Source organism: Pectinophora gossypiella, chromosome 19 (genome assembly GCF_024362695.1).
Source record: "Pectinophora gossypiella chromosome 19, ilPecGoss1.1, whole genome shotgun sequence".
Lineage (NCBI taxonomy): Eukaryota > Metazoa > Arthropoda > Insecta > Lepidoptera > Gelechiidae > Pectinophora > Pectinophora gossypiella.
In genome coordinates, this window is record NC_065422.1 from 4,673,418 (window position 1) to 4,694,837 (window position 21,420).

The 21,420-nt window shown below is 40.1% G+C and overlaps 1 protein-coding gene across 1 annotated transcript; it reads right to left on the reverse strand.

Moving 5' to 3' along the window:
- Positions 1-612: 612 nt before the first annotated feature.
- Positions 613-6,234, reverse strand: LOC126375534 (pickpocket protein 28-like). The gene is made up of 7 exons (XM_050022510.1): positions 6,129-6,234; positions 5,377-5,599; positions 4,070-4,337; positions 2,905-2,970; positions 2,316-2,499; positions 1,820-1,911; positions 613-947 (listed from the first exon to the last, which is right to left on the reverse strand). Exons 1-7 carry the CDS (start codon positions 6,218-6,220, stop codon positions 823-825), a joined length of 1,050 nt encoding a protein of 349 aa, XP_049878467.1. The 5' UTR covers positions 6,221-6,234; the 3' UTR covers positions 613-822.
- Between the last annotated feature and the right edge of the window lie 15,186 nt (positions 6,235-21,420).

Genomic DNA, 21,420 nt, shown 5'->3' on the forward strand with positions numbered 1-21,420 from the left:
GCCTATGTGCATCCCACAGCTGGGCATAGACCTCCCCTCAATCAACCGGAAGGGATATGGAGCTTACTCCACCATCGCTGCTACACTGCGGGTTGATGGATGTGATTTACAGCTAATAGCCTAGTAGCCAAAGAAAGTAATAAATAAATAAAAAAATAGTATTAACAGAGAAAATAAAGATACGTTTATGTTTAAGGTATGCGCTTATTTATACTGCCACATCAGTTACTTACATGTAAGTAATATCATTGAGTGCTACACAATAAGTGCTTTTTCTTCAGGTTTCTTCACCACTATAATTTATTTATAATTTATAATAAATAAAATTATCAAGTCTCAATAACCCTGACTCCAAAGTTGGTGATCATCGACCTTCCAATCCATAGGAAAGAATAAAAATAACATCTTAAGTTTGCAAGGGGGTCAAAAAGGCCACGTATAAGCAATTCATCTAAAAAGCAATATTGTGATATGATACTTGCGCATTATAGAAGTAAAAGAAGGTGCGCAATGTAAAGAAATTCTAAACAGCAATATTGTTTTTTTAGATAAGTACTTAAATTTTTAACCAACCAGCACCAAATTATAAATTTTTTTTTTTATTATTTTTTAGTGTACGGTCACGAGCATTAATATGTATACACTTTGGTACCATGCCACATTAACTTTTTTGACAAATTGAACTGTAAGTCTCACTAAATGTCAAATATGTTAGTGCGACAGTCTTAAAGTGGGTACAGCTCATGACTCGCTCCTATCTTTTCTATCTCCTCGCATAATAAACATAATCTTTCTTATCTTTTCTTTCTAAATTACAAAAAGCTAAGGACGAAAGAACTGCTCTTTCAAGACCAAGTGCAGTGGTCTTAGTACGACGAAGTACAACAGCTCGGCCACGCTGATGATGCTGAAGCCCAAGAAGAGGCTCAGAAGACCACCGATGGCACCTGCAAGATAATGAACGACGAAGTTATGCCCGAATAAAAAAAAATATTCGGTCGAATTGAGAACCTCCTTTTTTGAAGTCGGTAAAAATACAACATAAAACTCACGACTATAACCTCGTAAACCCGGATGTACTTATGCAGGAACTAAAACTTTGTAGTCCTTAAAGCCGAGACTCTCATGAAAGCAAGTAGAAAGTAACGCCGGATGTTCACACACAGGAACTAAAACTTTATCTATAATTTAAGTCTTAAAATTAGCGCCTCGTGAAAAAGAAGGTTATAGTCCGTGGCTTACTCTATTTCAAATTACACTACACTACTTAAGAACCGACACCTCACCCAAGTTTTCTGTTAGACCAACGTAAAAGATAGTGAGCCGTATCGCCATCTATATTGGTCGATCCACATCCAGTCTTTAAATGAGTCACATCAGGGGTCATTGGCGGCGCAAAAACCATGACACCAGCAAAAATTGTCGGCAAATAAGTCACTATACACTCATCATCTTCATAGCGTTGTCCCGAATTTAGGTCCGTTTACCTAAACTGAAGATTTTACAGGTCTAATCTTTTACAGAAGCGACTGCCTGTCTCTGACTTTCCAACTCGCGAAGGGAAAACCAGCCCAATATAGTTTAGGTTACATATCTTCGAAAATGCATTTCTCGTTGATGTGGATTTCCTCACGAATTTTTCCTTCACCGCTGAGCACGTGATAATCCTTTATGATCCAAATATGAATTCGAAAACAAATTGGTTTATGCCTGTGCTGGATTCGAACCTGCGACCTCAAAGTGAGAGGCGAGCGTTCTACCATCAGGGCTGCTACGGCTCCAACCAAACCACCCAAATAATACACTATAATATACTTACCAACGAAATAATAATCGTCGTACTGCATATGACGATGTTGGCCTAGGAACATATCGTCGTAGAAATGCACGTTCACCCTTGTTACATCTCCGCTGAAAGATAAATGTTCTTTGATTCTGTTTCCCTGGTAGTAGTGGCTTCGAAATACTTTGTGTCACGATTAAAAAATATCTGCACGATTAATTTTGCCATAGAGACGGCCTGTAAATTCACGACAACAAACACTTCAGGACCCTGATACTAATCCCGCTGGTGGTCGATGATTTTCCTCATTCAGCGCTTGTGTTATCAGCCGAGTAGAACCGATTCGTTCAGCATATAATCCTCTTACGACAAAAAAAAGAAATATATTGTCTTCTTCTATCGTGTGGGCTGTGAGGTGAATTACCATCCTCATCAACCCTGGTATCAGGGTTATTATTGAGCCGCCAAAGGCCCCAAACATGGCTCATGTAACGACTGCTTACTTGTCCAAAAACTCCAACCAGTAACTTACCTCTCATGACTACCCCATTCAGGAGAAGCATCCCCAGGTTCCTTGATGAGGTCCGAGTAGAACACCTGGCTGGAGTACAATATGTCGTTGCAGGACGGGTGGCAGGACGTGGAGACGGACTTAGGACGCCGGTGCTCCTCGCTGTCGTCGAAGTACGCATACATCAGCATCTTTTCCACATTTGCTGTGAATTATAAACAAATATTAAGTCACTTGCCTTTGGTTCTGGTTTTATACAAGACCATTAACCTGGTCCCAGGGGGGGCAGGGTCATCTTCTCTGCCCTCCACTGGGGCAATTCTCCGGCACGTCTTTGCCACGGGGGTGGGTGCCTCTTACTTCAGTAGGCCGGAGTGAGATGGTGGCTGAGTTCGGATAGGGACCCATAACAATAAGGGGTATAACGTAGAACCCTTACTCAGGCAATCGGTTGCAAAGGCGATGATGGGAGCCATCGGTATTGCATTGCAGGACGGAAAGGATAAGTCACAGGGACTGTAACCTGGAACCTGACAGAGTGCAGCAGCTACTGTCAGTATCAAGTGTCCGGGGTGTGGTACTACCAAGCTACGACCAGAATATTTCATACCTTTAACATCATCAATGCATTGAAATTCCGATTCTGTCGAGCAAATTGGTTCCGCTACGTGTGTCCCTGCAATATTAATATTTCATTATTAACTCAATGAAGTAATAATTATATTAGAGACTGGTGAAAGCTCCCATATCTGACCAAATAGAATTAGCCAGGCGGTGTAAAACCACAATTGGGAGGCCCATCAACTGATAAAAGCGTAGTATAGTGTAGTATTTTATATAAGTATTTAGACATACTAAATCATTAAACATTTTCTCAACAATGTTTATAATTTTATAAGTAAGTACCATGTTCCACGTCTAATACTTTCATATAACATCAATACTTCCTGCATCTAGTCACCTGGAAGAAATTGCTGTAGAGCAATAAGGCCGCCAATTGTGCTGTAATCTTTCCTACGTTTGCTTTAAAATATTTCGTGTATACATATGTAGGAAAGGGAGTAGAAAGTAAGAGAGAATACTATAGAAGGATAATGAATGGGGATTTGATTGTTTATGGTATGAATTTAGGATGGCTAATGAATGGGACGGAAGGAAGTTTTTAAAAATATAAAAAAATAAAATGGAAAATAAAATGGTTGTCTATATTTCTTAGATTGGGTCGGAACGTAAGGGGCATTTGTTTTTTTGGTAAAAAGGAGAAAATATAAAAGGAGTCAAGATAAATAATTATTGCACACTTAAACTTATGTAAAAAGAGCTTAATTACCTAAGTAGGCAGATAAGACCAGAGTAGAAGAAAGAACAATTTGAAAATTCAAATTTGATTTTTTTTTAATATACAAACTATTTGCATTTTATAAATTGTTATTTAAGCTGTTTGTTTCACGATTTGAAATAATAAATAAATAAAAAGAAAAGCAGCCAGTGTCCTTATTAAAGAGTTTTTACAACGCAAATATTCCCACTCTGGGAACATTCCCGAGAACACCACATCACTGGTAGTCTCTGCCTATCCCAATTGGAAATATGCGTTATATGTACAGTCATGAGCAATATAATGTACCCACTTTAGGACTCTGTCGCACTAACATATTTGACATTTAGTGAGACTTACAGTTCAATTCTTCCGAAATTCAAGACTTACAGTCTATACTATATTAATGCTTGTGACCGCATGTAGGTAGGTGTAAAAATCGTATGACGTCACTCACTAGGCCAGTTAAAATGCACACAATTACACGTCCTCACAGCTTCTCGTATCAAAAGATCGTGCTTGCAATTGCTGTCTGTATAAAATTCATAGTAGACCAACTTCCTTTCATTCTGGAAAAAGCACTGCCTTCTATCTGGGTTCAACGACCTTAGAGTAGAGTCTGTCTTGTAGGTAATGGGCGATAGCTCCACGGTGGTCATCCGACCCATCGGTAGACGAAGGAGTGTGCTGGAGTAGAAATGGTCTGTAGGAGAATCGAGTAAGACCTGGAAATAAGTTTTTGTTTAGTAACATCATAATTCTTTATCCGTGGTCTCAAATCGGCCAAGTAGTAAATTCCATCCGAGAAAATTCTAAAGCAACTCAAGTCAACAAAAATAAAAAGTCGGTCAAGTCCGAGTCCAACTCCCGCACCGTCAGTTCCGTACAAAATGCCACCTGGAGGGTTAAAAAGGCCATATCGAAGCAATCAATCTAAAAAAAACAATATTGCTATTTGACATTTGTTTGCATTGCGCACTTACTTTTATATACACAAATGTCAGATTGCAATATTGCTTTTTAGATGAATTGCTGCGATGTGTGGCCGTTTTAACCCCCCTGCTCTGGGTATCGGGCCCTGAATACCAACCACCGATAACCACATAGGGCCAGACTGTTCATCAAGACAAATCAAACAAGTCCAAACACTTAAGTCATTTTAATATTGAGATCCTATCTCATCAAAGTGATCCTAGGGTTCCGATTTCCGTTTGAGGTTAATAATTATTTGAGTCTGCGTCCTCCACCCCCCTTCGATCATGGCTAAACGCACTCAAATCTTCGAAGAAAAGAAGGTTCTGATTCTTTGCAGCCGTTAATATTTACGGCTTAACTTAACAAATATAAGCACGATATCTAACTAAGGATCCAGAGGTCCGCACCGGAGGACCCGGCTTCGAATCCCGGTGGGGACATATCACAAAAATCACTTGATACCTAGTTTGGTTAGGACATTACAGGCTGATCATCTGATTGTCCAAAAAGTAAGATGATCCGTGCTTCGGAAGGCACGTTAAACCGTTGGTCCCGGTTACTACTTACTGTTGTAAGTAGTCGTTACATGAGCTTTGGTAGGGATCTTTGGCGGCTATAATAACCCTGACACCAGGGTTGATGAGGTTGGTAATTTACCTCACAACCCACACGATAGAAGAAAACTAAGGTTTATACTCAAGCTCAGCCTCAGATAGGTAACTAACCCCTTTTCCTAACCTATCCTAACCTAACCCGGTTTTAAAAATGGAATAATAAATATACACTCACGTTAAATCCCATGCTGTTTCCATCACAGGCGAACTGGTGTTCACTTTTATTCAAGTATAACTCCAATCCAAGGCCGTTGGTTTCTCCAGACCCCATCACCCTGTAAGGCAGGGTATTCGATGGCGGAGGAAAGACCTTCGGGTAGCCTGCATCTAGACTCCACTCGCTACTACCTGGTGTTACATCAGTAAACGACTTCTGCCAGGGAATGGTAACGTTGGTCCTGCAGAAGAAATATTTCTGTCAAGTCGCAGTCTTTGGGAAACTTCTCTGGTGGACTAGGTGTAGAGATAAATCATTATCAATGTTATTGCAACACCAAGTCTAAAGATACAATACAATACAAATACAAACGGCCTCCGTGGTCCAGTGGTTAAGCGTTGGGCTCACGATTCGAAGGTCCCGGGTTCGAATTCCGGTGGGAACATATCACAAAAATCACTTTGTGATCCCTAGTTTGGTTAGGACATTACAGGCTGATCACCTGATTGTGCTTCGGAAGGCACGTTAAGCTGTTGGTCCCTGTTACTACTTACTAATGTAAGTGAGTAGTCGTTACATGAGTCATGTCAGGGTCCTTTGGCGGCTCAATAGTAAGCCTGACACCAGGGTTGATGAGGTTGGTAATTCACCTTACGACCCACACGATCTGCAAATTTCTCCGTTCTCCCGTAAATTAATAACTCATTGGTGCAAGTCGGGTACTGGGGTTCGAGCCAGCGCAAATGAAGAAGAAAAAAGTTATAACTTACATCCCATTCAAAGGCAACCCGTTGAAGCTGAAGCAGAGGCCATAGTTGGTGAAGAGCGGCTTGAAGTAGCTGTCACAGCACTCAGTGGACATCCACCGAGGGTGGTGGTTGGTTCCACGCCAGTAACATGTCTTCACTATGTCCTTGCACTTTGGAGAGCCCTGGAAGACAAAACAATGTAGAAGAACTGGTTCAGGTCTGACTTGGTAACTATCTAATTATTGTTTGTCTCTTTCCCGGTCTGCTGGAAGAGATTTCTATCAGAAATAAGCTAAACCGTTTGTCTGTTTCTGTCCTTGTCTCTGTACAATAAATAATTAAAATCAAATAGAATAGAATAGAAATAGTTTATTATAAAAGGGCGCCACATACAAAAAAAGGACAACATCATCATATCAAATTCCCACTAAAACAATTACAAAAAAGCAAGACAGATGTTTGTCGAAATGATCATAAGGTGGTGGTGGACGTCCTGAGATAAAAGGGCCTCACTCAGCACAAGTCGCGGCGTTAACCACGACGCTGATATTATGTGGATCCTGTTGGGTGACGCACGAACATCGTGTTCCTGGTGTTAATGGTGTACATACATTATAAAATATATCAAATACACTTTACTGCACAGAAATTAATTTTAACAAACAGACATAACACATGAATACAGAACAACTTAGGCGGCCTTATTGCTCTGGAGCAATTTCTTCCAGGCCACCACTAACAGGAAACAAACATTTACTAGACCGGTAGGGCTAACCATTCGCAACGTGATAAAAGTGCGACGTATCAAATAAGCAAGTTGATTACCTTAACAATGAAATCCATCATCATAATATTTTCCGCTGGAGTCATTCTTTGGTCCAAAGACCAGTGACCTCTGGACATTTCTGGACAGATCCGAGAAGCGAAGAACTTGTGTAAGCTGTACAAAAGGTTAGTGATTATTGAGAAGATATGAATGCGTGGGATTGACTGTCTGGGAATTGATATTAGGCATCCAAATTACTAAACTGTATAATAATATAAGGGCCTTAGAGGTTCTTCTTGCAACTTCTTTTCCCCGGCTATACAAGTCGTGAGAACCTGCAGTAGTTTTAGGCGGATGAGACGTTCGTTATATAGAAAATGACGATTCCAAGTTGAACTATGTTATCTACTTACTGAATAAATATAATTTTGAATTTGAATTCAAAGACGTACGTAAAATCGTTGATTGACAGAGAACTTAATCTGACCAATGAGTTGGCTATCGGTCTTTAACTAGCCTGAATAGTGGAGAATGCTCTCTTATTGAATAAGGGTAAGCCAACTTTCGACGAGGAGCCAACGAGGAGCTCGGTGGCGCAGCGGTTAACGTGCTCGGTCTGCGATTGTTGAAGTAAAGCAACTTTCGCAAAGGCCGGTCATAGGATGGGTGACCACAAAAAAAAAGTTTTCATCTCGAGCTCCTCCGTGCTTCGGAAGGCACGTTAAGCCGTTGGTCCCGGCTGTCGTTAATAACCATCAATCCGCACTGGGCCCGCGTGATGGTTTAAGGCCTGATCTCCCTATCCATCCATAGGGAAGGCCCGTGCCCCAGCAGTGGGGACGTTATGGGCTGATGATGATGATGATGAAGCCAACTTTATTTAAAAATCAGTTAATAATTACATAAGTACATAACCTCCATAAGCCTCGCTTTCCGTATAGGGTGGGTAAGAGATCATCATATCTAGCTCTTGTATCTACTTCATACGTACATAAGCTTACGATTATACTTCAATGGGATAGTCTGAGGTACATCCCTCGAACGATGATCTAAGTACCTGCACCTCATTGAGCTTTCTGTTAGACCAACGTGATGGGTGGTGAGCCTTATCGCCGTCTATAATGGTCGAGGTAACTGTGGTAGTGAAAACTGCACTTACGATAAATTAATTACTCATTAGTCCGGCACCGGTGATCGAACCGGCGCCCGCTGTTTGAGAAGCAAACCGATGAACCACAAGACAGTGATGAGTTTAAAGCACCTATTCTTAAACCAAAAAGAAAAACATACTCACTCATCCAGCTCACTAATATTGGCATAAGACAGTTGAATATGCAAATGTGGGCATAAAACCACAGTTGGAAACGGCACTGCCCATACTGGGGTGGGCAGGGAATCGATGACATTGACGAACGGGATGGAAGCAGACTTGATGAACAACTGGATGATGACTCCGGCACAGATGGCGATAGAGATGACGACGATGATGATCCAAGTGACTCGCTCCTTGCGGCTGAAGGAGGGTTCGAAGATGTACCTATTTAAAAAAGATAGTTAAGGCAAAAGGTAAAGGTAAAGTAAAGGCAGTAAGGGGGTGGTAAGGTAAAGGCAGTAAGGTAAGGATAGTAAGGTAAGTGTAGTAAGGTAAGGTAAAGGTAAGGTAAAGGTAAGGTAAAGGTAAGGTAAAGTAAGGCATAATATACTTATTTAAAAATACATGCCTAAACCTTACTATCTTCTTCGGTATGATAGAATCAGAAATAGGTACTTACTACCTCTATACGGACATGCTAGTTATTATTTTTAGTAACCCTAACAATTTTAACGATCAATGATACACACAAAAAATGACATACATAACATGTTGCATGCAACATCATCAGACAAACATAATATATTTTATAACATAGCCCAAAAATACATGGTTCATTTTTATCATGTTATTATTTTCTTACATACTTACTTTTTATTGCCTTTAATTTTTTTTTTTTAAGAAAGCAATTGATTTATGACTTGTTTAGTTTTTTGAGCAATGTTGTTTTAAATAAACACACGGACAACAAACACAATATAACACGAAAAAAAACACAATCGTATTTATAAATATTTTAAATTTCCTTCTAAATCATTGGCAGATCAATCCTTGAAATTGTTTAAGGGTATTATTTAAATAAATAAATATCAATAAACTTACTTGACTCCATGTAAGGATCCTTCGTAAAGAAACTGCTTCAAGCCTTCCATGACTTTCACCAACCATTTCCTGAAGAGCAATCTACAGCCTAACCTGCCAACCCTGAAAGGCTTCACTTCATTTCCTTTTTCTATGTCAGTAACCGTCGGACTGATGTATTTAAAATCTTTAAGATAATAATCTCTTAAATATTGAACATTGGCTATATTTTCTTCATTAACTTTTTTATTGAGTTTGTTTATACGAAGTTCATACATGTTAAAAAATTATACTTTTTTAAATGTGAGTTGACTATTGTCTTGAAAACTAGAAAGTACTGGAAGCACTGGCGGTGATATTACCTTCTGTGGCGTTTACATTAATCGTGTGCAATCAATTGGATGCGCTAAATACTGTTGCTAAACTATCGATAGTTACACTACCGATTGATGACTTTTAAAACATCTCTACTATCGACAGTAGTGCTGCGCGTCCTTGCAATAGTCAGAAGCGATACTAACGATAGTGTCGATAGTCCTTGCAATAGTCAGAAGCAATACTAACGATAGTGTCGATAGTTCTTGCAATAGTGTCGATAGTCCTTGTAATATTGTCGATTGTCCTTGCAATAGTCAGAAGCAATACTAACGATAGTGTCGATAGTTCTTGCAATAGTGTCGATAGTCCTTGCAATAGTGTCGATAGTCCTTGCAATAGTGTCGATAGTCCTTGCAATAGTGTCGATAGTCCTTGCAATAGTCAGAAGCAATACTAACGATAGTGTCGATAGTTCTTGCAATAGTGTCGATAGTCCTTGCAATATAGTCGTGTAACAATAGTATTAAACGAGCTATCGATAATTTTGTTTTTTTTAAACCATCGATAGACAGTCGATAGACTTTAAGCCCTTCCTTCTATTTTCCCTTCTATGATATTTTTAATAAATTCATCTGTATTGTGGGGGGTTTAAAAGGCCACATCAAAGCAATTCAACAATAATGCAATTTGACATTTGCGCATATAAAATTAAATGCGCAATGCACACAGATGTCAAATAGCAATATTGCTTTTTTAGATGAATTGCTTCCATGTGGACTTTTTAACCCCCCTGCTGGTATAACATTATTTGTGAAGTTATCTCACCTGTTGTATATCCTATGTGAGCAATACAATGCCATAAATGTTGACTCCAATGCACTTAGCTTATTGCAAGTAATTAATAGTGACAGCATAACTGGAGTTCGATTAGTGCACGACAAATGTAATCGTCGAAGATAAGTCGATAACTTGCCATCAAAGTACGGTCACGAGCATTAATATGTATACACTTTGGTACCATGTCACATTAACTTTTTTGAAAAATTGAACTGTAAGTCTCACTAAATGTCAAATATGTTAGTGCGACAGAATCCTAAAGTGGGTACATTATATTGCTCATGACTGTACTTATAGCTTTTATAACAACATTACTTACATGTTGGCCAAGGACCCTTTCTTCAGCACCCTCATACTGACCCCGCCGTCGTGGTCGATGAATTTCCTTATATACTTAGCGCTTATCGCTATCGGACCACTAGAGTCGATTATTTGGGCTAATAGCCCGGGAACAACGGCTTAACGTGCCTTCCAAAGCACGGAATCATCTTACTTTTTCGGACAACCAGGTGATTCAGCCTGCAATGTGCACGCCAAACAAAGGACAGTCACAAAGTGATTTTCGATAGTGTCCTCATCGGGAATCGAACCTGGACATCCAGATCGTGAGCCTAATGCTCAAACAACGACGAGTGTTTGCATTGAAATAATTAGGAAGACACACACACACACACACACACACGTACATTTTCTATATGTTTATTTTTATAACTAAGTATCTCTCATGCACGCATGCAATCATGCACCACTCACACGCACGCAATCTTTAATTTTTTTCATATTTCCTTGCTTTATGGTTATCTGGATGAAATGCGATAAGGCCGCCAATTGCCATATACCTAGTTAAGAGCCTTTTGTAAATATTTCCTTTTATTTTTGTGTAATAAAGTACTTATATTTGTCGAATTTGTTTTCGGACTCCTGTTTCGATCGTAAATGATTATCACGTGCTCAGGGTGAAGGAAAATATCGTGAGGAAACCCACATTCCCGAGACATGCATTTTCGGGGGTATGTGACCTAACGTGTATTGGGCTGGTTTTGCCTTCGCAGGTTGGAATTGGAAGGTCAGACAGGCAGTCGCTTCTGTAAAAAAACGGACCTGTCAAATCTTCAAGTTACCTAACTTGAAGATTACTTGAAGATTAATTAAAACACATAATAACGGGTTCTTACCGCGTTTAAATGGGGATATGAGACTCCCGATACTCTCTCATACTTGAAGATTATTTAAGTGGAACCTGTGAAAAACTGGATAATGCTAGAGAGATGATGAAATTATTTAGGTATATTTGTGTGTTTCCTGCCAAGTAGTTAATGCCATCTGCGGCAAAACAACAATAAGTCACGTCAAAAAAAAAATGTATTTGTGTGCTTGCTGAGTATGGCTAGCAATATACGCATGCCCATTCCCTGCTTTTCCCCACAGGATATCTCCACGGCGCGAAGGAAATGTTAAGGTACTTGACCAGATTCTTAGCCAGAGATATGGGGTCGCTTGGGTTCAGCGCGCCAATCGTGTGGTCAGGGTGGTACTGTAATAGAAGAATATTTTTATTAAAAAGCCCAAGACGTAGAGTAGCATGATTTTAGATCTTGTGTCACGTCAAATTCGATTTCTACGTTCATCTTTTTTTTTTGAAGTGACTTATTGTAGATTTGCCACAGATGGCATTAACTACTTGGCCGGATCTACGTTCATCTCTCCACGTTTAGTCGGAGTAAACTGGCGCAGTCTCATAAAACCATTCAGGCGAGTAGATTACAAAAGCAGCGCTACTAGGATCGATTAATTCTTCCAAATATACTCGTTATCCTCTCACACGACGCCCTGAACCGAGCTTCGCGCCCAACTGGGCATCAGGCCTGTTGTCTTAAACGTTGTACCGGATGAGAGCCTTCAGCGCTCCCCATTTGTTCAACCAAGTAGTTAATGCAATCTGCGGCAAATCAAGTCACTTCAAAAAGACCAGCGGAGACAATTATCATGATAATAGAAGGTACCAGGGTTCCTGCTCTGCAGCCTGCCGAGTCAGTTCTCCTGGACTGAAGGCCCTTTGGCTGAAGGGCCCCTAACTGAAGAACGCTGAAGCATAGCTCCGTCGAATACTCCTATAAACGCCACTGGTTTCAGGCAGGCTCTTGTCTTGCATTTTGTACCGGGTGAGAGCCTTCAGCGCTCTCCATTTGTCCGGCCAAGTAGTTAATACCGTATGCGTCAAATCTACAATTAGTCATGTAAAAAACACTGTACTAAAGTACAGTTAATAAGCCCTCTCCTGGTTTGTCGGTTTCCCGGTCTGCTAGAAGTTTAAAAGTAGAAAATATTTATCTACTTGTCATTATGACTGTCTTTGTACTGATGACCTTCTTAAGGTCGCCGGAAAACGCTGGATGCGCAGCAGAGGATCCAAGTAGGTATGGGTGTTAGTGGCACCGTAACGAATACTGAGGTGGATGATTCAGACCACGATTCTGAGTTGTATGAAGTGGAATTTCCTGTCGGAAAATTCATGAATTTCTTTTTTTAAATTATTTTCCTTTTCATACTTTTGCGACGAAAAATTCCACTTGATATGAACTCAGAATCATGGCCTGAATCATATTCCTCAAAGTTTTCGTTATGATGTCAGTAACACCTGTACAAAATATACAAAAAGAAAAAAGAAAAATGTCTATATAAATAACATGAAAACACGAAAATTACAAAAAATAAATAAAAGGTAAACTAGCACAAAAATAAAACAGTACTTAAATCAATAATAAGTAAATAAGTGTATTAAACAAATAACTATACTTACGCTGTATTTAATTTCAGTGTCCACTACGTGTTCTCTGGTGCAGTTTCCTCGATGTAATGGCTTCCACCCTGTGTAATAACAATGTTTTACTACCCAGGCCGCAGAATATACAATACACAATGTGTAGAAAGGACTAGTGATATGACTTTCACGGGAATGTTCCCACTTCGGGAATGTTCCCACTTCGGGAATGTTCCCACTTCGGGAATGTTCCCACTTCGGGAATGTTCCCACTTCTGGAATTTTCCCACTTCTGGAATGTTCCGACTTGGGGATTGTTCCCACTTCTGGAATGTTCCCACTTCTGGAATTTTCCCACTTCTGGAATGTTCCCACTTCGGGAATGTTCCCGGTGTGTGTCGTCAAAAATATATAAATTAAAACGCACACAGTGACAGTGACAGTGAGGGGCGAGTTATTTAATGACTAGTTTTTAAGTTTATATTTGTGACGTACCTACTTATTGTTATATTAATTAAAACGCATGCTTGACTTTAAATAGTGGACTGTAAGTACTAGTTTAAATTGTTTAAATTAACAAAGTTTTAGACAAAAGCAACACCCCGTCGCCGTCATGTTACCGATAGATCAGAAGACAGGGAGAAAAACGCGGTATTGCCATAATACAAGACGCCCTGAGCCGAGGTTCGCGCCCAACTGGGCACCCTCAGGCCTGTTGTCTTAAACGTTGTACCGGGTGAGAGTCTTCAGTGCTCCCCGTTTGACCGGCCAAGTAGTTAATGCCATCTGCGGCATATCTACAATAAGTCACGTCAAAAAAAAACCTCATTTTTTGTGTTTTGGAGGTAGGTCACCTTGCAACCCGCGAAGGGAAAACCAGCCCAATACAGGTTAGGTCACATACCTCCGAAAATGCATTTCTCGGGAATGTGGGTTTCCTCACGATGTTTTCCTTCACGGCTGAGCGCGTGATAATCATTATGATCCAAATATGAATTCGAAAACAAATTCGACAATCATTGGTTTAGGCCTGTGCTGGATTCGAACCTGCGACCTCAAAGTGAAAGGCAACTAAGTAAAGAATGATTAACAATAAAAAAATGCTAGAATAAGTGTGTGTTTTCCTACTTATAATAAAACAGGCTACATACCTGGCACTAGAAATAATGAAAAAAATACTAAAATTAAAATAAAGTGTCAAAAATGTTGATATAGGTAAATAAATCAACAGTGGCTGCAAGTTGTCTTTGATTACTTGTGGCTCTGCCCACCCCATTAGGGATTACGGGCGTGAGTTTATGTATGTATGTATGTATGTAAATAAATATTTCTAGGACATTTTAGTGTTATTTACAAATTAGGTATTACATTACGTTTACCGATTTAGTAGGTAACCACGTTACATGACAGAGCCTCGAAGAGCAAAGCTAAAAAAAAACAATCTAAAATGACAAATTATCCCACATAAATATTCGTCAACGTCAGGCGACTTTGCTCTTAAATGTACCAAAACAAGAACTTTATACTTTTTTCGAAGATTTTGCTTTGAACGTTAAATGCTAAAGGCAATATTGAAGTCAGGGGGACGGAAGTGGCCACTTCAAAGCAATTCATCTAAGAAAACCATATTGCTATTTGACATTTTTTTTGAGGCGAAGGGAAGGAGTCCTAGTAATAGCTTTGTAATAGACTACTCTGGGCGCTATCCCACTGGCGTCAGACAGAGTACTGCGGTGCGAAAGGCAAGAGGGAAACCACTGCGCTATTTTTCCCTAAAAAAGTAGCATGGAGGAAAATGCTACACCGACAAGAGCGTGGCTCTTAAATTGATGATGCGCACTTACCTTTATATGCGCAAATGTCAAATTGCAATATCGCTTTTTCAAATGAATTGCTTCAATGTGGCCATTTTAACCCCCCAGGTCCGCTGGTTCTAATCGGCTACAGCTATTATTCTGAAACCTGTGCCAATATTTTGTACAGAATTTGTAGCTGAGGAAACACGCAATATCCAATCAAAATATCGGGGTTCACGGTAAAATAAAAGAAAATAAAATTTTGTGTAGGCAAAAACAACAGCTCCAACCCCAATGAGCCGTACGTTGTAACGGGTTTTTATGTGGATTAATTGCTTCTATGGCATCAAGCTGTACTTCAGAGGATATTTTTTTCATTTCCTCCATAAATTTTTTACAAATACCTCACAATACGACATTAAGTAAGAAGAAGTCCAGTGTGGCATATTGTATTCAAGTTCAAATCTTATAGTCCATAGATCTTGTGTCACGTCAAGTTCGATTTCTACGTTCATCTCTCCACGCTTCGTCGGAGTAAACTGGCCCAGTCTCATGAAACTATTCAGGCGAGTAGACTACAAAAGCAGCACTACTAGGGTCGATTCATTCTTCCAAATATATTCGCAATCCTCTAAAACGATGCTCTGAAGCGAGGTTCGCACCCAACTGTGCATCTTCAGGGCTGTTGTCTTAAATTTTGTACCAAGTGAGAGCCCTCAACGCTCCCCATTTATCCGGCTAAGTAGTTAATGCCATTTGCGGCAAGTCACGTTACAAAAAAAAAAAAAAAAAAATGTGAATTCACCCGCAGAGCGCAGGCCGGATATATGAAGTGTGCTTGTTACCTAACCCTCAAAAGTAAATGCTTTGTGTGTGTGTGTGTGCGTGCTTGCGTGTGTGTGAGGTCGGTCATTGACCTCAGCACAACGAGAGAAGAAATTGTAACTGCTTTAGTAAAATGTAGAGATACTTACTCCAGTAGTAATAGGCACAGTTTTGGTACTCCATATCACAAATGTCATTGAATTCTCTATACGTGTAACGCCAGTACAGAGCCATCTCGTGCAACCGGAAAGCACATACTTTACCATAACTGCAACAGACATTTTTTACGTTTTATTTTCATAATAACATAATATAGCCTGTATTCTCGAAGGCAGAGGTATATACTACCACTCCTCGCTAGGTATATTTAAGTTCCAGTAATAGCGAGCCTATTGCCATTAAACGGGCATAAATCCTGGAAACTACGTTATTTTTTTTTTCATCCATGATCCAAATATGAATTCAAACTCATAAAGTTGAATTTGACGAATTTGTTTTCAAATTCCCGTTTGGATCATAAATGATTATCACGTGCTTAGCGGTGAAGGAAAACATCGTGAGGAAATCGACATTCCCGAGAAATGCATTTTCGGAGGTATGTGACCTAACGTGTATTGGGCTGGTTTTCCCTTCGCGGGTTGGAAGGCAAGACAGGCAGTCGCTTCTGTAAAAAACCGTACCTGTCAAATCTTCAGGTTAGGTATGCGGACCCTGTGAAAAACGGGGTAATGCTAAGGGGCTGAAACTCATAAAGTTGAAACAAGTGGTTTAGAGCTGGGATTCGAGCTCGTAACACCACGATTTAAGTCACGTGATCTCCGAACTGGACTGTCACGGATTTTCAGGGAACAAAGGATAGACTCACAAAGCGATTTTTATAATCTCCCCATCGGGAATCGAACCCGGACCTTCAGATTATTAGCCGAATGTTCTAACCACTAGACCAGGCTATAGAAGATACTTACTCTTGGTATATGCTGAGACAATATGGATAGCAGTGCCTGAATAATGGGCGTGTGTTGTTGCGATTAGATGGTGGCGGGTATGTGGTGCTCCAGAACAAAGCATCCGGTCTCATTCCGATTATTCCGTAAGTTTCATTGGACAATGGCAATGGAATCCTGCACACAGGTAAGTGAATCAACATTGGTGGTAAGGCCATTCTCACAGGACGCGCATTTTGTAGCGGTGCACCACCGCCTCCTGTGTTAGGCATCAGCGTATTATGTATGTCGTAGCCAGATTTCAGAATTGATCATTTCATGATGTGCTTGATCATTTCATGAAATGGTAATTTTTCATGAAATAGAATATCACTCGTTGGCCACATCATGATGTTGTTTGGCGAGATCAATGAACAGAAAACATTTAACGATATGTACAACTAAATGCATGATTACTTCATGATCTGGCCAAAAGTTGATTGAAATATAATTAAACGTTGATGTTTCAACGATATGGTCAACTTAAGTTGGCTATTTCATGAAATGTGACCATTTCATGAAATGACCAATTCTAAGGTTTGGCACCGACATATTATATATATACGTCCATGCGACCTTGCTGACCGCTTCACCGCCGCCGTATGAGAACTGTCTTAAATTCTGACAACCGTATTCGAAATTTCCTTCACTCGCGTCAGCCCCAGCTGAGCATTTTGGTATTTTATGTTGACAATCACATCCTCGCCTTGAGGACTTTACTCGTTGGAATCGAGCATATCATCATCATCACGAGCATATCATGGATGGATAGGGAGATCGGGCCTTAAACCAGCACGCGGGCCCAGTGCGGATTGGTGGCTATTAACGACTGCTAATGCAGCTGGGACCAACGGCTTAACGTGCCTTCCGAAGCACGGAGGAGCTCGAGATGAACTTATTTTTTTATTTTTTTTGTGGTCACCCATCCTATGACCGGCCTTTGCGAAAGTTGCTTAACTTCAACAATCGCAGACCGAGCGCGTATACCGCTGCGCCACCGAGCTCCTCATCATCAATATTTAAATATTAACTTACTTTTCGTAGTACACTTGTGATCCGTTGTTCCAATACGGTTCATAGTAATGGGGGAACCTTCGGCGGGTCGTACTCTTGGTCGTTCTTGGCGAGAAATTGGGCATTTGCTGAGGTCCACTTAGCGCGTTCAGGTTAACCGTAATATTTGGTTTTTTGCTATAATAGTTTTTATTATACCATTTCAAAAAGTTCCTATCATCTAAGCGGCCCAAACGAGTGGATTTTCTCCACATTCTCAAGCTGAATCTTTCCAAACTATTGAGTTTGTTGTTGGACTGACCACTTTGCCCTCCTTGTCGCCGGAATATCCTGAAACACGCGATAAGATGTGTTATTAAGTATGTGACATTGTCGGAATGACTTTGTGAGACTGTCCTTTGTTTGGTTAGGACTTTTCAGGCTTGAATCACCTGATTGTCCGAAAAAGTAAGATGATTCCGTGCTTCGGAAGGCACGTTAAGCCGTTGTTCCTGGCTTTTAGCCGTAAAAACACCTCCACCAACCCGCAGTGGAGCAGTGTGGTGGAGTATGCTCCATACCCCCTCCGGTTGATTGAGGGGAGGCCTGTGCCCAGCAGTGGGACGTATATAGGCAGTTTATGTAAGTAACCACGTAGTAACTAAATATGAATTATACCTCTAGTTAAGCTGTAGTGTAGTTATTATAATGTTACGTTGGTTTGGAGACATCTATAGAGCCGATGAAGGATAGGTCCTTGCGTTGTAAAAATGAACATGAATTACCTTCTCCAAGTCGCGACTTTGTTCGCGAGATGACTTATAAATCAAAGTCATAGGGAACAGAAAATCTCCTTTCTATACGTAGAATTATTGTATGCTTCAAAAACGAGCCAGGTGCTAACAATTAATATGGCGAGAGGATATTAAAATACCTTGTTCCAAGAATATTTAATAGTATTGAGTTCGAAAACGAATGTTGTAGTAAGCCAATCTTTAAAACTAAATTAAAGCTGTTTTTATTGGAGTGATTTGATGAACATATTGAATAGTTGGTAGATTTGTAGCATTTAAGAATTAAGTTTTAACTTGCTGTAATAGATATAAGTAAATAAGTAATGAGTGCATGATTTCGCCAACAAACTGTCTTTCAATTTGGTGAATGTGTTTAAAATTGTAAACGGTACTTATATTGTTATAAAATAAAATACAAAATAAAAAAGTGACAAATACCTGGCGAGGGTGCGCTGTCGGCGACGACGTCGCCGTGAAGACGTGGGTCGTGTCGACCACGTGCGCAGAGTCCACGCAGTCTGACGATTCTCATGGTCAAGCTTCATAAAACTCCGAGTCGTTGAGTCTTCGACGTCCGAAGGTTCGTGATGTACAGACTTCTGATCAGAGATTAAAGACTTCAAACGAATGTCGAATGGCTTATTGACTTTTGAACTGTGTGGCTTATGTCCGAAACGGGGGTGGTTGTGGATCTGAATCGTTTGCTTACGGCGTCCGAGTGACAACTTATAGAGCCATGAAGTCTTATCATCCAAATCTGAAGATTTGAGCCTCGAAGCGCGTGTCAGTGTGTTGATATTCGGTGAGTTAGTATCTACCATTCGCCTCTTTCTTACGGACGATTTCTGATGCGCAGTCGGCTTGTTGACTTTTAAACTATAGCGAAGTAACTTATGGCTATCAACAGTTTGCCATGGTGTCTTATATTCCAAGTCTGAAGATTTGAGTCTAGGTAACCTTGAGAGGGTGGAGATATTCTGTAAGTTAGTATGTATCATTCGCCGTTTTCTTACGGAAGATTTATGAGTCGAAGACTTGTAATGAATGTCAGTTGGTTTTTTGGTTCTTAACGACCTTCGAAGAGACTGTTTGGGTTGTTCGTATTTTCCGGAACTGGGGTGATAACGACCTTCAAAGGTGTGATTGAAGTCCGAAGTTTTGTGATGCAACGATTTCCGATTGACGTTCGACAACTTATGACGATGAGCAGTTGGCTTGCTGCCTTTTGACCTGTAGCGAAATGACTTATGTGCAAAGCTGGGTTGACGACTATCAACAGTGTGCTTGAGACGTCCAGCTGAGAACTTATAGAGCCGTGAATTCCTATTTTCCAAGTTCGAAGGCAACCGCGTCAATGTGTAGTTAGTACGCATTCGCCGCTTTCTTGGGGAAGATTTCTGATTCCATATTGACGTCTTATATGAGGTCTTAGCTTCTAAATGTGACGATTTAAGTCCTGAAGGTAAATCTGTCAAGGAATATATACTCGGTGATTTTGTGTCTATTATTCGCCGCTTTCCTGAGCATGCTGAAATGCAATAAACTTTTACATTACGGCGAGGGTGTGCTGCCGCCAAATTGGTCACCCTCAACAGAACACTTTCTACCTACCACCTTCTGGGATTCAGCCAGCATCATCAACATCATCTCGCATCAACACTCAACAGGCATTCATCATCAATCTTCAGTTGGAGCTGCTGCCAAGCTATCAAACAGTATTTACCTATTTTTTTAAGGTGTAAAAGATAAGACTCACCGAGAAAGAAAATCAGGACCATAATAACACTGACAAGCTGAATAGGTTTCATCCTGATGATTTCTTCAGGTCATCGCTTGTCATAGTTCTCGTAAATCATGCATCCGATCCATAGATTTACTACTACCGTAGATTGAACATCAGCGCTCAAAAAGTGGGACGCAAAGTTACTGTTAATATAGCGACGTTGACAGTACTTTACCTCAGTGCGCGATTAGGTGCCGAACAGGCCACACGGGGAAGTGCGTGGTCAAAACTTGCAAGAATAGAAGCTCGAAGCGAAAAAAGAAGGATGGAACATCATATTTCTAATAAATACGAGTAATGACAAAAAAAAATTTCGGGGCAAAACCCACCAAAATTATTATTTTAGTTTATAATACTATAAAACAAGTACTCCCGGTCAATCCGAGTCGCAGTATAACCCTACCGCGTTACGACGCACCACGCGCTATTATACGTAATAAGACGATGCGTACTTTCTTAATTTGACACGATTTTATTTAATGTAAGTGTAGCTAGGTAAACAAGCGTTAAGTTTTCGCCGCATTTTTGTATCAAGCGCTGTATCTACGGCAGTGGTAAATCAATGATCCGATCACATCCAATGAACACTTTGATGGTGACACTTAAGAGTTTTTGTGTGAAATAAAAATGACACCAGATTCACGAATATAATACCCACAAAATTTACTTCACTTTTTTTGTTACTTGTTACTCTGCTCATCCCGTTAAGGAAGACGGGCGTGCGTAACGTTATGTACGTGTGTATACTAACTCACAGATGAAACGAAAAGTTGCAACTACATTATGTAGAGATCGTAAATGAAACTAACCGTGAAAGCAAACTTTATTGCAATTACTAAAAGATTGTATGTATGCCCGATTTAATCATACAACGGTGTTGGTTCCCACTACACACTATCTTATTTTATTTCTAATTAAGTTATAAGTACCTGTCATTTTCTTATCGTCCAAATAGGAAAGGGACGGGTAATAAGATTTATGAAAGACACGACAATTTTAGGAAGTTTAAACAACTCTCTCAATGTTATCGCTCAAGAATCTGATAGAATTAAGTTGACAGCACACGTCAAACGGGTCACATATTAGCGAAATGCTTATTTTACTTGCCGGGTTATTAATGAATGAGTGAATGAAGAGTGTGCGAGTGTGTGTGTGTGTGTGTGTGTGTGTGTGAATGAGTGTGTGTGAGGGTGCATTTACTTATTAATTTTAAAATTAACTGTTGTCCGTCCCCTTTCTCCTTCTTTCGTCCCAGACTCCGAGGGTGGGGGCTTAGATTTCATC